The sequence below is a fragment of the Brachionichthys hirsutus genome, chromosome 15 (assembly GCF_040956055.1).
Source record: "Brachionichthys hirsutus isolate HB-005 chromosome 15, CSIRO-AGI_Bhir_v1, whole genome shotgun sequence".
Classification (NCBI taxonomy): domain Eukaryota; kingdom Metazoa; phylum Chordata; class Actinopteri; order Lophiiformes; family Brachionichthyidae; genus Brachionichthys; species Brachionichthys hirsutus.
Window position 1 is genome coordinate 5,153,177 of NC_090911.1, and position 17,932 is coordinate 5,171,108.

At 40.5% G+C, this 17,932-nt stretch overlaps 2 protein-coding genes and 1 long non-coding RNA gene across 8 annotated transcripts; all 3 read right to left on the reverse strand.

Moving 5' to 3' along the window:
* Positions 1-2,206: 2,206 nt before the first annotated feature.
* LOC137904622 (ras-related protein Rab-8A-like) lies at positions 2,207-4,931 on the reverse strand. Its single transcript, XM_068748821.1, has 8 exons — positions 4,805-4,931; positions 4,253-4,313; positions 3,285-3,345; positions 3,121-3,198; positions 2,930-3,019; positions 2,582-2,647; positions 2,445-2,495; positions 2,207-2,296 (listed from the first exon to the last, which is right to left on the reverse strand). Exons 1-8 carry the CDS (start codon positions 4,926-4,928, stop codon positions 2,207-2,209), a joined length of 621 nt encoding a protein of 206 aa, XP_068604922.1. The 5' UTR covers positions 4,929-4,931.
* An 868-nt stretch (positions 4,932-5,799) lies between these two features.
* Positions 5,800-8,206, reverse strand: LOC137905031 (uncharacterized). Of its 2 annotated transcripts, none has more exons than XR_011105825.1 (4): positions 8,129-8,206; positions 7,336-7,479; positions 6,290-6,390; positions 5,800-5,933 (listed from the first exon to the last, which is right to left on the reverse strand). It is a non-coding gene; the product is annotated as an uncharacterized lncRNA (long non-coding RNA). The 2 variants fall into 2 exon arrangements; XR_011105826.1 differs by having other exon boundaries at positions 5,800-6,143.
* A 299-nt stretch (positions 8,207-8,505) lies between these two features.
* LOC137904359 (tropomyosin alpha-1 chain-like) lies at positions 8,506-16,244 on the reverse strand. Of its 5 annotated transcripts, none has more exons than XM_068748532.1 (9): positions 15,952-16,244; positions 13,981-14,106; positions 10,773-10,906; positions 10,010-10,127; positions 9,842-9,912; positions 9,642-9,717; positions 9,362-9,424; positions 9,214-9,283; positions 8,506-8,641 (listed from the first exon to the last, which is right to left on the reverse strand). In XM_068748532.1, exons 1-9 carry the CDS (start codon positions 16,063-16,065, stop codon positions 8,559-8,561), a joined length of 855 nt encoding a protein of 284 aa, XP_068604633.1. In that variant the 5' UTR covers positions 16,066-16,244; the 3' UTR covers positions 8,506-8,558. The 5 variants fall into 5 exon arrangements, with proteins under 5 accessions (XP_068604633.1, XP_068604636.1, XP_068604635.1 ...); XM_068748531.1 differs by lacking the exon at positions 8,506-8,641 and adding an exon at positions 8,860-9,045; XM_068748535.1 differs by lacking the exons at positions 13,981-14,106; positions 15,952-16,244 and adding an exon at positions 11,721-11,891 and having other exon boundaries at positions 9,845-9,912.
* Positions 16,245-17,932: the final 1,688 nt, after the last annotated feature.

Below are 17,932 nucleotides of genomic sequence, written 5' to 3' on the forward strand. Positions count from 1 at the left end.
ATCTGCAGGCCACCAATGAAGATGGTAATTGTGCAGTTTCATAAACGTATTTTTAATAAATGATAAGTAGATACCTACAAATTGTAGATACATTTCCACATGGGTTGAGAAAGTAAAGTACAACTTAAATACATCTCTTGTCAACATGATATTTACAATTTATTTGAAAATGTATGATTCTCCCCGTGTACTTCACAATGGATGGATACAAACATGGCTGTAATGTATATTGTAACATGTGATGGGAATCCTAAGAAAAGGATATGAAATAAAAAATAAGTATAATTTCAGCTGAAAATGTTACAGCAGAAACTGTCGCTTCCTCTTTTGTTTCAGACTTAAAGACACAGCATCACTAAACAGAGACAAAAGTACGACCTTCACATTTCACCATCCACACAACGTCTTACTTAATCTCACATTAAGTTCTGCAAAAATGATCCTATCCACTTGTTGGCTCAGTGAACGACACAAAATAAAAATAACAGAAAGCTCATACATTGAACTGTCAATAAGCATGACTAAAAAATACACTGCCCACATATGCACAGGTCCAAGATTCACAATGCATGGCTTGCCCAAGACTGAACGGAGTATTAGTGGTTAAGACAAATGGCGACAGTAGTCATGAGGACCCAAGTTATGTGACACAGAAAAATAAAATAAAAAGTGCAGGCAAGCAAGAGAAGATCCTCCCTTGATATTGTGCATAGAGGAGTTTCATTTTCAGACGAGTAACAAACATATAAAGAAAACATCAACAATTAAATTAGAACAGTAAACATTTGTATCTCCAATTCCTCTTAAATATTGGTTGATTTTAATGCATACTGTACGTGGTGCCACCTTGTGGTCAGCTCTTATGCGACAAGAAAATATCTCTCCTAGAATTTGAGAGCTGGTGAATTATGTTGAGTCTTATTTATTTATTTTTTCCATTAATTGATAGTACAATGGATCAGTGCATTCCAAACAGCCAAGTATTTTACAATAACTATGTCTGGTAAAATCTGGGAAGTATGGTCCTTATTCCATCAAGATTCAAAAACCTTTGCAACTAATTAATTGCATTGCAAAACTATCACTTTGGCACAGAACTACACACAAAACATTATTCACTGTTAAAATGCAAAGGGAACTCCTTGGATAGCGGAAGGTTCTAACAGTGCCAAACTTTAAGAGTAAGTTTAAATGTTGTTGAGCTAACTTTCATTTAGCTTAACTGTGAATCAGAGCAGTGGAAAAACCTTCAAGTAAAAATGGAAGGAAATACTTTAAAGTCATCTTATTCAGAGCTGCAACAGAGAAAATTTAGATTCTAATATCAGCTAATCAATTAGTCAATTTTCAAGGACAAAAGGCAAACTTTCCACGCCCCTCAATGCACACATTTTGCTGTAGGTCACTACATAATAGGTGCAGGTCAGCCTAGCAATGTTCTGCAAATAAATATGAAGCAGATCATCCGTAGAGGCAGAAATATAAATTCTACTTTTCCTTTGTGTGGCCAACCTGCCTCCCAGCACCTGAAATCTAACGCAGAGAAGGAAAAAGATAAGGCAGTGTGCAATGAGCTAATTCATGGCCAAAACAAATGGCTGTCCTGGTCCACGGGCAAACAAGTGCAGAACATAATTCGAAAACTTATTTCAAACGTGCCTTCTTGACTGTCTAAATGTATTATGCAATTCCGATTCTGTTAAGGAGCTGCTGGGAGAATGAAAGCAACTCTGCTCCGCAGTTCAAACCGCTCAGTCTCAGGCCGTCATTTAGAAATCAAATGGGAAAAAGCGAAAATAATAATTAGGTCTAAATATCTATGAAAGTGTATTTACAGACCCAAAACCATGACGCATATTAAAATGATTCTCATCAACGGTTTTGCTGCCAGTTGCGATAAATGTAAGTGAGTAGTATAAAGAGAGACTAACATTGGAAGTCGGAGCCCGTCTTTGTGGGAGAAGAACCTGGACAAGGCTCCTGTTTATATCCTTGATCGATCGAGTCGTCTGACTCATGAAATCAGAGCTCCATAAGGAAAAATAAAGGAAAGATGTACTGTTTGTTGGAAGCTTTTTGGAGAGGATGAGACAAAAGGAAGACCTCTATTGGGAATGTGATGTCTTTTCCTGTGGAAGGGGAAGGAAGTACTAAGGGTGAGCACAGTCTGTTAATGTCCAGCAGCCAACATCCGAAGCATCGGTCCTCAGAGTAGGCTGCAGCGAAAGAAGCTGCTCTTTTTCTGAGGCTCTGCGATCTTGACTCCTTGACTGCTCCCCTGCGGTGCGTTTCCCTCCTGCAAAAGTGACACAAAAGCAGGTCATTCTCGGCTGCTCAGAGCTTTTGGCTCAGCATCCCCAGAAAGCTTAACGTGCTCATGCACAATGCTACTCGTGAGAACTTTTAAAATACGCATTACTGTATTGTAAAAAAGATCTTCATACCAATTTTGTGTCCATTTTTGTTTTGATGTCTCTGGCCAGAGTCAAAAAGGCCTGTGAACCAGAACAAATACCAAATATCCGTCACATTGATAGCAGTCGGCCCGTCGATACATTAACAAGACAAGATAGCGACATACCTTTTCCACATTGATGTTGGCCTTTGCACTTGTTTCCATGAACTTGATTCCATACTCTAATGCAAGCTGAAAGGGAGATAATTACCAGCTTACAACATGTTGCCAAGTCTGATGGCGAGGTAGGTGCCTTGCTCAAGGGCACCTCGGCAGTGATCTGAGGTTAAAACTGGGCCCTCCCCAGCCACCAGCACACGTTCCTCATTTCGTGGCCCAACCCACTGATAAAGTGACATTTTATTTCATAGTTAAAAGTTCCAACAACGTCCAACTTGGTCGACGCCACGCTGAACAAGTGGCTCCCGTTTGTACCCAATGACAGAACATCGGCTTTACCACCAAGCCGCTCACCTTTTCCCCCCTGTCTTTGGGAACCTGTCGCTTGTCATTAATATCACACTTGTTGCCGAGGACCATCTTCTCAACATCAGACGATGCATGCTAGGCCAAGAGAATAAACAAGATGAAAGCAATTCACTAAATGTTTGATATTTTAAGAGGAAACAGGCACATTTAGTGACAATTATTCAGGCGGCAAATACCTCCTCTATGTTTCTAATCCAGTTCTTGATATTATCGAAGGACTTCTCGTTAGTGATGTCATAGACAAGCATGATGCCCTGTAAGAAGTATAAATCACACGTGATGATGGTATCTTAAGCGATGTGGCTTCAGGTTTCGTTCGTCAAGATATGAAGACACCCACCATTGCTCCTCTGTAATAGGCTGTTGTTATCGTTCGGAAGCGCTCCTGGCCAGCTGTATCCCTGAGAAACGCCAACACAAACAGTGGCATCATGGTATGTTCAGCAGCAGAACATGCAAGAATAATTATGCTCTCAAAGATAACTTTTAGGTGGAAAGATCAAATTAGTCTTTCAACATAGTTAAAGAGACACGAGACTTTAATAATGCCACAAAGGGGGAAACTGCTTGTTCCAGCAGCAGCAAAAGAAAAGTGGAGAAACAATGCGGCAGTAACAGGTATAGTACAAGATGAAAAGAAATCTCTAAATCTCAAATAAATCCAAATGGAAATAATATAATAATATTAAAACATGGTATGTGGACAGTGTTGTTGATAGTAGAAGAACAGCGGGGATGATTACCGTACCTGTGGTAGCGCACCTTCTCATAATATAGCAGGTCTGTATTCAACAAGTGTCGGTGTTGTGTCTTAGTCTTTTTCCAAGTAATTTTTATGATGAATATTAATATGATTGCTTTGTGACTTAAAGGTCACATATTATACTCTTTTTCCACAAGTCAACGCTGTTCCCAGACACTTATATGAAATATCTGTGGCAGTCTGGCACACACATCTTGTGCACATTCTAACAATGTGATGTCACATTAACAAAGATTTTTTCCAGACGCGTTTCGGTAGGTGATGACAGACCTACACAATCTACGCAGGATTAACTGGATGGTTTATTTAGCTATTTTTGGGTTGATAATGACCCAAACCCTCCATAGTATTGTAGAAACATGGGAAAAGGGAGTTTTTCATAATATGGGACCTTTAAGACAGAAATATGTCCACTAAAGTTCACATGCATCTAATTTAAACCAATCTAACTATTATAAAGACCAAAAGGAGTCTTGGACTCACTAGTGCCCAGTTTGAGTAATGAGCACTGCGGTCACAGAATAAATGAATAAAAGTAATCTTACCATATTTGTAACTTTATCTTCTTACCATCAAGCTCTATAGTCCTAATCTTGAAATCAATGCCTGGATGGATGAGAGAATTCGCCCATGACAATCGTAAATATTGGGTATTTAAACATGTCTCTCAAGCATCGGCTGACATTGTTGTGACCCCAGAAATGACAGATGGACTAGGAATAAAACGCGTCTTGGCTTCTTAAAATGGAAATAACGCAGCAGCACTCTTCTTGTAATTGATCAACGAATTAGCTACAATGTGCTACATATTAGGCTTACCGGTATCTTGCAGGTTGTAGGATGGGGCCGATAGCTAACGTTAGAACGACTTGGCTAAATGCTAACGTCGAACATTTGTGTTAAAATATTAGCCTCATGCGAAACATAATTATAAATGTTTTACTTATATTTATGACATGAAAAACTATTACAATTTGCATTACAGACACACTACTTAGCACAGCAAGCAATCCAGCAAATAGCCTTAGCCTAAAGGAGAAACCATTGCCATATTGTAAACAGACAGAAAGACGCAGTTAATTTCACTCGAACCATACCTATAGTGGAGATAAACGTTGAGTTAAAGGCGTCCTCTGAAAACCTGAACAGGACACAGGTCTTCCCGACGCCGGAGTCACCGATTAATAGTAACTTAAACAAATAATCATACGTCTTCGCCATACTTGATAATATTACGGAAATCCCGCCCGGCGAAATTGTGATAGGTGCAAAGAACTGGCGCCTTCTACTGGCTCGGAGTTCAACTGCTGCTTTTACGGGACAGAACCTGCGACGCTGCAAACTCTCTATCAGTCTCTCAGAACTGAGAGCTTCACCTCTCATCCAAGAGACTTCTTCGGTTTAGTCTTTCACATTAGACTGTGCCCACATCTTTTCGGTGTGGGAATGAAACGATCTACTGGAGCCGATCCCATCAGTCTCCAGGTGGAGGCATGGTACACCACGGATCAGTTGCCAGATCATCGCCGAACTTTAACCTTTTAACTCCACAAGTCTTCCATTATTTATGATTTCTTGTTTTGACTGAAAATCAATTTTTTAAGAAATTCTTTAGCTTTGATACAGCATCTACATCTTCCATTGTTGCGGTGAAAAGACTTCCTAATTTTGAACTCGAATATAAACTTCTTCTTCTTTGTAACTCGCGTATTTCTTCGATAGAACAAACATAAACACGGGCTCTCGCGCGCCTCGGTCTTGAGGCAGAGGTACCGTCTGCCTCACCTTTCGATGTTTCACTGCGGTCAAACCATTAAGACTAAATCCGTTATCAACACACGTGAAATACATTAATTACTAAGACTATATAATAAAAGTGTCTACAAACAGAACATTGGTGGCGTACAGAGAGTCAGCGACTGGCACGGGCCAACAGCACACGCTCAATAGTGTGTGTGGGATTACGCATCAATGAATCGATCCGTCACTACGCTGCATCGCGCATGTGCAAAATCGTGTATCTATATGAATTGGGGGTTTTGCCCCATCCCTAGTATATTTGTTTGAGCAAAAATAAATAAGAGGCATGAAGGTATGTCTTACAAAAAAGAAGCTTTTGTATTTATTATTGCAGTTTCTTGTTATTTTACAAGCTGCTAAGCTCCTGCAGTGTTTGGTCCAGGACTTGGTCTTGAGTTTTTTCTTCTTTAGCAGTTGATAGATTCTCTGCAATAAATAAAAAGCAACAGCAGATTAAAAGTGCAAAACAAAGCGTGCCGATGGATAAGATAATACATTTGATTCATTTTAAACATACAACTTATACATTTTAAGTTACGTTTTGCTGTTCCAGGTGGAGTAATATACAAATTGAAAAGACAGCAAACAAGAGAAAAATACTCTTGTTTGTACAACACTCTTGAGTGTACTGTTCATCTGCAGGTCAACAGCAGAGAGCGAGCAGGTGGAGGAAAATGCACATGGAGAGAAATCAGGAGGAAGAAGAGAGAAAACAGATGAAATATCAGGGTAGGGAAGGACAAAGATGTGAACAAAGGTTTGAGGATAGATATCAAGCATACCATCCGAGCGTTCTTCAACTTCCACTGTGCTTTTGCAAACATTCTATAGTCATGTTCAACTGAGCCACAGTGTTTTCTGCAATTTCTGCACGGGTTTCCGCCTGAGAAGAGATGTTTGACATATTTATTGCCCAGACATGGTCTCTATCAGAGAATAGATTTGAGCGGTCATGAATTTAAAGACTGTCGCTCAGGACTTTAATATGCTCTTTATATTTGTCCTCCTTCTCAGAGTACTGTAGAAACGGAGCAAAAGGAAATCATGTTTTCACACATAGTACATTTATTTGCTGCTGAATATCTGAATGGCGGACATATCTGAAATCAACAGAAGCAGCGAAGAGTGTTGGAAGTATCTAACGCTGCCATATTGATGATGATGAATATATTTATTAGATAGAATGTTAGCGTACAAGTACAGTCACACAGTAGCATGTATTACAGTACAAATAAAGTCAAACATCCTGTCTAAGAGGAGCATTTCAAAAAAGCCCTTGCGGTCTTGTTTCCGTTGAAAATCCTTCGTACATAAATCATCGACATTTAACAATACAATTTTCGCAATACAAATAAAAAAAAAACCAATATTAAATGACTCAATTTATGCAAAATAACATTAGAAAAAAAATAATAAGAATAATTTTACACCACAGATGCAAACTTACAATAAATCACACCACCGATGTAAAATGACAATGAATGACAATAAATTACATAAATTACAATAAATTACCAAGACACTATTAATGCATCTCTGCTCGGGACGCGCAGATCCATCGGCCATCTCCATATGAAACCGATCTCATCTACCTCTGCAAAGGTCTAAACGTCAGCCACGGTCTCCTTCTGCTCTGCCTTTCGATCACCCCCATACTGCTGTGCACTAAACAGGTGTGTAGTGTAAGCTGTTAATAAAATAAGACTGGAACATTGAAGGTGTGTGCTGTCAGTTATTTAACTAAATTGCTACCGGCAGGTCAGGACCAGAAACTGTCTGCATCGTGGCCTACTTTGGGGAACTCTGTCAACACATGGCATTATCTCACCTGCTTGCATTTATCCTCCAATGCCTTATTATCAGACTCAGCCCGCTCTGCCCTCTCAATGGCCGCCTCCCTCTCTGACTTCAGCGTCGCCATCTTCTTCTTGATGGCCTCCATGGTAACAGTTGGAGCTCACTGACTCGCAAGCTTCAGTCAAAAAGAAGAAAGGAAAATGTTTATTTCTTTGGGTGAAGAGCTGATGTCCGGAAGACAGACTGGGGGGGGGGGGGGGCGCCCCTCACTGGAGGAACAAAGATCATTGCCCTCTTGATTTGGACTGAACAGGAGAGGAATATCAGCCAAGACAGAAATTGACTTGAAACTCCCACATCAAAAGAGCATCGGCTTCTTTAAATGAGAAGCTTCCTGTTACACGTGTACAACGATGACGTCACCTTGTTTCAGGAAGCAGTGCATTTATTGAACAAGGAACATAATGTGGAAAGCAGAATAAAATGCGAGGGTCGGCTTTCTGTGCTGCTTCTCCTGACTGCCTTCCGGTTTACGACTGAGTCACACTCGGCTAAAACAACAACAACAAGCGGAACTTTATCTGCGTAACTCGCAACTTAAATATAAAACACACAAAGTAACGTCACGAACATGAAAAACGTGACGCCATTCAGCTAAACTCGTACGTGGCCGTTCACAAACTTGTGTGTGGGCGGCTGAGGCTAGCAGGCGTTAGCCGCCTTACTTATGGACAAAAACGACACCAATGAACACACAATTACGGCGTGACAACTTCCGAATAAGCTTAACACGACTTTATGACATGCTTGTGGACTTTGCTCACCTGTAAAATAAAATCTAGGTCCGTCTTAATGAGCGTCAGCTGCTCTCCTGACTTGCCTTCCATATTACGTCACAGCGCCAGTCAGCCTCTTCACAAAGCTTCTACTGACACCTTCTGACGCAAATTGGTACTGCCATACGTGTATTACAGATGAAACAGGTGCGTTTTAAACTAGCCTTTTAAAATACAATAATAAAAAAATAATGCTGAGCGACTGAATTGTAACAACTGATAAACACCATTCTGATGGAATATGATGGAAACTGAATACCATATGGGCCCAAAACCATGTTAAAAAAAGAACTAGAAGCATAATAACCATTAATGTTTGAAATGGGTGCATTTGTTTGAGCAAAAGGAAATTAGAGGCATGAAGGTATGTCTTACAAAACAAAAGCTTTTGTATTTATTATTGCAATTTCTTGTTATTTTACAAGCTGCTAAGCTCCTGCAGTGTTTGGTCCAGGACTTGGTGCATTCCTAGGTTTTCTTCTTTTGCAGTTGATAGATTATCTGCAATAAAAAGCAAGAGCAGATTAAAAATGAAAAACAAAGTGTGCGATGGGTAAGATAATAAATTTGACTCGTTTAATAAAAACAACATTGCAAAAACTCTTAGGTATTTCAATTGTGAATTTCTAAATATGTTTTTTTACAATCAATCACTGATATATTTTCAGGTGCAGAAATATAAAAATTGAAAAGACAGCAAACAAGAGAGAAATATTTTTTATTGAAGTTTAGATGACGGCAAAGGAGGAAACGAAGAGACAAGGTGCTTCCAATCAGTCAAGGAAAGGAGAAAGTGAAAATATCATGAGCTCCCTGCACGATTTACAAAGTGTTCATATCATTCAGGGCATGATCCAGCTCCTCGCTAGTAGCCTTGTATTTCAACTTCTGAGTGTACTGTTCATCTGCAGGTCAACGGCAGAGAGCGAGCAGGTGGAGGAAAATTCACATGGAGAGAAATCAGGAGGAAGAAGAGAGAAAACAGATGAAATATCAGGGTAGGGAAGGACAAAGATGTGAACAAAGGTTGAATGAAGAATTGATTTGAGAAGAAGGATAGAAATCAAGCATACCTTCTAAGTCATCTATGGTCTTTTCCAACTTAGCCACAGTCCTTTCTGCAAATTCTGCACGGGTTTCCGCCTTAGAAGAGATGTTTGACATATTTAACGTCCAGACATGGCCTCCTCAGAGAATAGATTTGAGCAGTCATGAATTTACCTCCTTAAGTCTGTCGTTCAGGACTTTAATATCATCTTCATATTTGTCCTCCTTCTCAGAGTACTGTAGAAACGGAGCAAAAGGAAATCATGTTTTCACACATAGTACATTTATTTGCTTCTGAATATCTGAATGGTGGACATATCATACACATATCTCCTTTAAAAGAGCTTAAATGAGAGTTTTACAGTGAAGAAGCTCATTTAGAATAGAACAGGGACACGTGTAGAGGTGGATTAAATCAGAAACAATTCATCCATTCATTCTCAATAACACTTACTTTATCAGACTGGGCTTCTAGTGACTTGAGGTTGTTGGTGACATTCTTCAGCTCTTCTTCCAGGTCACCACACTTACTGTATAAATAATGAAATACAGTTGCATGGTATGCATGATGTGTATGACCTTGACCTGTGCTTTGTAATTACTCAGTGATGGCTTTAAGCGTACGTATTATTACATTAATGTATTCATGCTTACAGCTCTGAAATCTCTGCTCTCTCCTCTGCTCTCTCCAGCTCGCCCTCAAGGATCACCAGTTTACGAGCAACCTGATATTAAAAAAAAAACATCCAGGTGGAAAACAAACATTATATTAAAATGCTGTCTAATACTAAAGCTGTTGAAATGCTATTTCTGGTCTCACACCTCCTCGTATTTACGGTCCGCCTCCTCAGCGATGTGTTTGGCTTCTTTCAGTTGCAACTCCTGGATCTCCATCTTCTCCTCATCCTTCATGGCTCTGTTCTCAATCACCTTCATGCCTCTGATGATCACAAACACAAGCTTCAGTTCAACCAGGGCACAAATATAAATGATGTCTTTATTACAATGTGCATAATAATACATGTGTATTATTATTCTGTCTCAATATTATGAAGATGTTTGGACTAACAATAAATGACCTCATAGATAAAAGTGTCAACGGGCATGAAAAATGAACAAAAAAGGCAGACATTGATAGTAGATGCAAGAAAAACTAAAGAATCGTTTTGAGGCTGGCCAATCCTTTTGTTACTTTGCATCTAAATATAGCTAGAATGGATTTTTGAGTGCAGCATTGACACCTTACCTTGCTCTAATTTTATTTTTGTCATAATATAACTCGGCTCATTCTTCCTAACAACTAATCCCATTCTAATACCTAATTAAAAAACAATTTTCCCCAACTTATATTATTTTAACCAAGCTTTTATTTATTTTTTCCAGCTTCAAAATATTGGCAGTTTTGGAATCCTCTGAAATCAAAGTTGAATGAAAGTTCCCTGCAACTTCATAACAAACATATTTCTAACTGGAGGAACCTGAATAAAAAAATAAAAAAACCACATCGAGTATGGTTGTACATAGACAATAAACCCTAGGAACCATAACGCCACAATTTTTGTCTGAGGCCGGTGTCACCGCTCACCTTTCACTCTCATCTACAGCCTTTTCTGCTTCCTCTAGTTTCTGCAGGGCGATGGCCAGTCTCTCCTGAGCACGGTCCAACTCCTCCTCCACCAGCTGGATCCTGCGGTTCAGAGACGCCACCTCGCCCTCTGCCTACAACAAGAGAGGAAGAAAGGGAGGGGTCAGGGGGTCAGCCAGGAAATGTGCTGCTACCGCAGGAGGAAGGATCCTGTTGAGGCTGGTCAAAGCTGAGCACTGTGAACCAGTCATCCCTCCATCCATCCTCTTCCGCTTTTCTGCTGTGCAGGTCATGGGAGTTGCTGGAGCCTATCCCAGCTTGCTATGGGAGAAAGCCGGCGTCCACCCCGAACATGTCGCCATAAGGTTTAATGAAATCGCTTGATAATACGTAGAACCCTGATTTTCCCTCCGTCTGTTTCCTGTTAGAGTAGACTGTCTGCTCTGATTTAACCAGTCCGGTCCTGATTTAACCAGTTTGGTCCTGACTAAACCAGTTTGGTTTGATTTAACCAGTCTGGTCCTGATTTCAGATGTCTTCGTCTGTTTAAAAGCCTTAATTATTAACAGGAAGAGGAACTATTGCATGCTAGACAAAACAAGATAAGAATATTTGCCATTTTCTATTGTCTTCAACAACATGTGGGGGAAAACTCTTTTCATAAGACAAAAAACAAAACAAAAGGAGGGTGCAGTGCATTTCTCCTCCTTTAAATAGACTATTGCTGTGCAAAGATGCTCTAAGTTCCTCTATATGATCCATATTGGTACATTATACAAGATAAGAATGAAAAGTAGACAAATAGACGCATAAATGAACGAATACATTTGAAATAGTCATTTCTGAGTACCACTTATTCAATCGCTGCCTGCGTAAATACTTTGATCCTCCTCAGTAAAGATGACAGAGACATTAAAGTAAGAAGATGGACACGGGACGCGTTCTCACTTTGCAGCGCAGAGTTACTTCATCATCCAAGTCTTTCTGAACTGCGAGTCCCCGATCTTCTGCATCATCAAGCTGCTGCTGCAGGGCTTGGATTTTCTTCTTCACCAGCATCGCCATGATTTAGATTACTTCTTCTTCTTCTTTTTTTCCAGAAGCGACATAAACAAAAAAACGAAGTAGAAACAAACGCTGGCCGATTACTTTAAAAGTTACTGATTTGCGTAAGAATTGCCGATTCCGAGGAAACCGGTTTCTTCCCCCCCTCCCTCCCAGGCAGGATGTCTGGGGCGCGCAGCGCTGGACTGAGAGGGTAACAGGAAATTTATGGCGAGACCGTCCAATCCCGGTTAGAAGCCTGGTCACTGATGACGTCACTCCTCCTTTCCGCTGGGCAAATATGCAATGTGTTGCTTTAGGCTGCATTTTTCCTTCTCTGATAAGATAAGATGGATCTGGAAAGGAGATCAAGAGAGGAGGAGGACGGCCGCGTCGTGACGGATCATCACCAACGCTCCCTCTAATTGACCCTTACTCCTGACTTTTCCCTTGTTCACTGACTCACAGTGGAAAACAGCACAGAATGATTTTTCGCTGCGCGAAGACCGTATCAGCTGTGCGTAATTACGCACGAGTGCACCTTAGAGGGAGCGTTGCTCGTGACGTGGAAACATTTGATGTTTGAAGAAGAGAAGACAGTAAAGGAAATGGGAGGGGGTGTAGAAACAGGTGACGCGATAATGTTTTTCATCAGGACGCGATAAACGACCTGGCATCACATTCAGCATCCGTCATAACCCCCGTTAAGACGTAGCGGCGTGCGGTGCACAAAAACAACCACGTGTGTCTTGGGTCACGTGAGACAGAAATAATTACATCCACCAATGAGAGAGGAGAAGATATCTTGGGGGTGGGGGGTGGAATTGAAAACAGATGCTGATCTTTTCTAAAGGGGTGGCTCACAGGCCAAGGAATAAATTGATACATTGATATTTTCATGCAGGCGCTGCATCTGGTTTTTACTTCCTTCATCAATGTAGAATCAGGCCTTAAAAAAATATATATATAAAAAGAATAACAAAATGGAATAGCACTAGAGTCAAATATAAGTCACAGTTATTTCTAGGAAAAACCAAAGATTGTATATTTCTTGTTAACTAATGAACTACACTGATAATAACCTGATGCTTATTATCAAAGTTCAAGCAGATGTGAGTTGAATGTCAGGGCAGTCACCATCGTGGGTTTTATACCCCTCCTTGCCGCATGTCCAACCCCGTCATTAAGTTTAATTAGAATCCATCAAGCAGTTTTTGGTTAATCCTGCTAACAGACAGACAAACAGACGAACAGATAAACTTGAGGAAGTGAAAACCTAACTTTCCTGGCAGAGGTAGTTATTACCCAAAACCAAAGACCTTCCGTTTCTGCCTGGGTCTGGTTCATATTGTTAAAAAAGAGCCATTTTTTCTGATGAACATTAATTTAATCATCAAACTAAATTAAATATATTGAATTGAACTGCCTTTTCCAACTTTAGTGAAAGGGAAAGATCATGAACAAATTAAATAAATTATTCATAAAGCTGAATGTGCTGCGAGGCCAGACAGAGTGTAATATCTCCACTCAAAGAGGCCAGAGCATTGATTTTATTAGAACTGCAGCTCCTTTGTTTGCTTGAGCTGCATTCCTAGGATTCCTGGTCAGCTCCAAGAAGGGGGGGGGGGGGGGGGGGGTCAGTTTCGTCTGTGTTCTATTCCAGACCCAATTCTCAGCACTATGTTGGTTAATGACATGTTACTCTATGGTTCATGGTACAGTCTGATGTAGAGGTTTAGTGCAAGTAGTTTAAAACTTATCAGCTGTGTAGAGTGAGTCTGAGTCGGATACACAAATAGGGACTTTGTTATATGCATGCAAATTAACTGGAATTAATGTACTACCTTCTTATAGTCATTTGTTTAGTTGACAAACACAAAAAGAATAGGGAATAATTAACCTTAGCTTGTACAAATACCACTTGACCAATAACTAAAAAATATGTTTTTAATTGATATATTGCATTATTGAGTAACATTGATTTAATTTATACATGGCCTTTCCGTGAGAGGAGTGTCTAATGCTGTCATTTTAATGCGTCTCTGCTACTGGATTCTCTACAGTCATGGAGTGATATCTAGTTCAGTCCATCAGTACCTTAGGACTGATACTTGTGAGGGTTTTACTGTATTGTAGATATAAAGCATTTCCGTGTTTAACTCACATCGCCGGCCTTCTTCTCCGACAGCTCCAGTTTCTCCTGAGCATCCTTCAGGGCCTCTGAGTACTTGTCCAGTTCATCCTCTGTTCCTTTTAGTTTCTTCTGCAGAGCGAGCAACTCGTCTTCCAGCTGAAGGAAACCAAGCATGGGAGGAGTCAGGACATAAAAAATAAAAATAAAAACTATTGTTGCTTTGTATTAAAGGCTAACATCAGAACGCTGACATGATAACAATGCCGACATGCAGCTGTTCAGCAGGTATGAAGCTCGATACCAGATTAGTTCTGTGCTTTTTCATTCACACATTTGCTTCTTAGCGCCTAAGACAAAGCTGAAATTGAGGGGAAAGCTAAATCTACAGCTACATGGCCTTAAACCAAAGTATTGGACAAATAAAACATTTAATGTGGTGCTTAATAAAAACATCTAGGTGTTGAGAAATGTCATTGAAATGTTTAAATATCAGCCTCATGGAACCACCAATGTATTAAAGTGTACAGTAATTATTATCAACACCCATCTGATAGCATGGCTGAAAGATCAAAGCCCGTTATACTTGATCAGCTAAAGGTTTGGATACATGTTCTGTTAAATAGTAAGTCTTTCCAATGTAAATCCAGTATAATGAAGTCTGGGGCTCATCAAGGGTAAGTTTGGCATTGTTGCTGATATTTTAGATTATTTGGTCATTTGAGTGATGTAATCCTTATTTGCTGACTCTATAATAGAGATACATCCAGAACACATGGCCTCAGCAAAGACAGCATCTTTCAGCGTTGCTTGCGTCACCTCATTAAGTAAAAAGGCTCTGCAAGATCTAGGATTTCAGGCTGACTGCACCTTAATGTGGAAGACATGCTGGGATGGCATGTGTGTCGCCAGTGACAACTCTCACTCCCTGTTCTCTCTGAGGATATGATTACAGCATCAACTGAGAGACAAGGGATTAAGTTCACTTCTTAAACTGTAGCTTGTCCCTGCTTCGACTTCTTCCTGCTGTTTAACATTCCTCTTGTGACGCCTTGAAGATCAGATAACCTCCCACTGTGCCATGATTTCATCTATTTCAATGCCTCAAATTTTCTGCTATACCTCCAGACTGTTTGACTGCTTTTAACAAGTGGTAGAATTACACTATCATGAAGTTAGCGCTTAAAATATCAAGGTGTCTCAGGCTCTCGCACGGCAGCACCAAATATGGATGTGCAGATATGTGTGAGTTTTTTGCAAGGCACAGATATGAAAAATCACTTTTTCCATGTTTCTACACTAATATTTGGTGGCTTCGGGTCATTACCAACCGAAAAACTGCTAAATTAAACCATCCAGTCAACCCTGCGTAGTTCGCGTAGTTCTGGAATCAAGTATTGAAACACGTCTGGCAGCACTCTTCCCGTTGTGACGTCACAAAGGGGGGACGTTCAAAAGATGTGCACTCTCCCCGTGTCTGCGCTCCGCACGTCCACGCTCTACCTGTGGCTCAAGCACAGGTAGAGCGTGGACGTGCACAGAACAGAGAGAATAAAGATTATTTTTGGTGATAATGTTCCGGCGTGCAGCTGCGTTCGAGGGCGCTATAAACTTAGTTTCTGTTTCATTTTCAGAGGCGTTTCTGGCAGAGCTGTTTGAGACCGAATAGAGGGACGCTGTCCTGCAGCATCTGTTTGCCATTTTGACCAAAGATATTTCATGTAAGTGTCTGGGAACTGCGTTAAACTTGTGGAAAAAGTGTATAATATGTGACCATTAATAGTCAGCTGCGGTAGATTGGTTTGTTTTAACCACTGCAGCAACACTTCTATTAGCTTCAAATAATCCTTCTGTTGATAATATGTCCAGCGATCATCACTCTGCCATTAGATGTCATCCTCTATCTTCTCCTGTACCCAAATGTAAGGCTCAAATGTTCACTACTAGAAACTGTCTGCATTCTTGCCCTTTGGGGAACTCTGTCAACACATGGCATTAGCTCACCTGCTTGCATTTATCCTCCGATGCCTTCTTATCAGACTCAGCCTGCTCTGCCCTGTCGAGGGCATTCTCCTTGTCCAACTTCAGCATCTGCATCTTCTTCTTGATGGCCTCCATGGTAACAGTTGGGACTCACTGACTCGCAAGCTTCAGTCAAAAAACAAAAATAACAAAGAAAAATGTTTATTTCTTTGGGTGAAGAGCTGATGTCCAGAAGAAGACACTTCACGAGAGTCCTCACAAGGTGGGTGGAGGGCACACCCAACAAACACAGACTGGGGAGGGGGGGGGTCAGAGAGGGAGTTCAGACAGAGCCAAGAAGAGGATGCTAACTGAGTCAGTGGACCTCTGTGATTTAAACTTGACTGCAGGCTTGGAGGCAGCGCCGGTCTCTATAGTGACTGCCCTTTCCCAGCATTTAGCCCTCCTGCCACTCCCCGTCTTAGCTACTCTAAAAGTTGCTTTGCCCCCCCCAGTCTAAACGTCAACTACTGATGGCTCTCTGGAGGAACAAACTGTTGTCGATGTATAAGCAACATTTGAATCATTGCCCTCTTGATTTGGACTGAACAGGAGAGGAATATCAGATAAGACAGAGATTAACTGAAAACTCCCGCGTCAAAAGAACATCGGATTCTTTAAATGAGCGAAGCTTCATTTCTGTATGTCTGTGTTATTACTTTGGAATGTTTAAATTGATGTTAATACCAGAGTTGGTTAGAAAGGACATAGTTTGCATTCTACTGCTGAATGAAAAGAGCTGTGTGGAAAATATTCCAGCCAAAGAAAATGTAGGCAAAGAGCTGTTTTCCGGCGATATACACCAGGCAGCTGGAGCTTTGCTGCCAAGCTACGCAGACAGAAACCATACGTCTAAGAGCTTCTTAATTACCATTGGTATAACGGAACTCTATCTAGATCTGCTTCCTGTTATTTGTATAAGGCACACTATATAAAAAGATTTGTTGATCGCGGATCAAAAGGTTATTAGTGTTCGTCAAAGGTTCCAGTAATATGATCTTAAATTTCTCTGGGCTGTCTTGTACTTCAGGAGATTTATTTATATGAAAATTAAAGTTTATATCAGAAAGAGAAGCCAACATGGATATATATTTATGTTTTTTTGTTTGTTTTGTTTGGCCATTTATAAGTTAATCTTTGCAAGTTTCTAATGGGCAATGGGCGTGTGCGTGTGCATGTGTGTGGTTCTGCATGTATGTGCAGATGACATCAGGCTTAACAGATGCCTGCTTGCTTCAGACTCTTCTGGGAAAGTTAATTTATTATGAGGTTACAGCCAAGCTTGCCTTTTATCACATCCACAGGTATGCAAAGAACATTGTGTTCTACTGTGTGTGTGTGTGTGTGTGTGTGTGTGTGTGTGATTTTCAAAAGTCAGATGAGGAGATCTGCCAAATTTAAAGCCAATAAATACACTCCCAAATATTCACCTTCCTCCGTGAGAGTAGAAGGCTGATACTGAAAAAAGGGCAAATACAATTGTTCTTAGATGAGGAGGGAAACTGAAACCGGTTTTTGGCATAGCTTCGTGAATGTGGTGCATTTTGATAGTTTTAAAGCCTTTGGGCTGGCATAAGTTTACATCTTGATCAGCACGTGTGGCGTCTATATGTTTTGATTAAAAAAAAAAAGTGTTTGGTGATGTATTCTTTTAAATAAAATTATTTGACTTGTTCTATTTTTCATAGCGAGCAGAAAGGACATTTTGGAGGAGAACCAAGAGGAGAAGAGAGAGGAGGAAAGGGAGTGGAGTTAAGCAAGAGGAAAAATAGAGACAGAATGAATTGAATGCAGAGCGAGAGAAATCAGAACCCTCCCACAGGAACACAATCTAAACTCCTCTTCTCCTTGTACGGTAAAAACTCCCCCCCAGAAGCCACAGGATTGTCTTGGGAGTAGCGTCAAAGTCCAGCTAAGTATAAATCAGAATGGGAAGAGTAGAACAGATCACAGAAGAATAGGC

Bases quoted from the DNA above. Each gene is read 5' to 3' on its own strand.
- LOC137904622 (XM_068748821.1), bottom strand. From the start codon at position 4,928: ATGGCGAAGACGTATGATTATTTGTTTAAGTTACTATTAATCGGTGAC. The intron at 4,314-4,804 runs GTATGGTTCGAG...TCATCCATCCAG, and splicing joins AACGTTTATCTCCACTATAG to GCATTGATTTCAAGATTAGG. The intron at 3,020-3,120 runs GTATTTGCCGCC...CTCTTGGCCTAG, and splicing joins GGATTAGAAACATAGAGGAG to CATGCATCGTCTGATGTTGA.
- LOC137904359 (XM_068748532.1), bottom strand. From the start codon at position 16,065: ATGGAGGCCATCAAGAAGAAGATGCAGATGCTGAAGTTGGACAAGGAG. The intron at 9,913-10,009 runs GTGTGAGACCAG...TTTTAATATCAG, and splicing joins CGGACCGTAAATACGAGGAG to GTTGCTCGTAAACTGGTGAT. The intron at 9,718-9,841 runs GTAAGCATGAAT...TTATTTATACAG, and splicing joins AGAGCAGAGATTTCAGAGCT to TAAGTGTGGTGACCTGGAAG.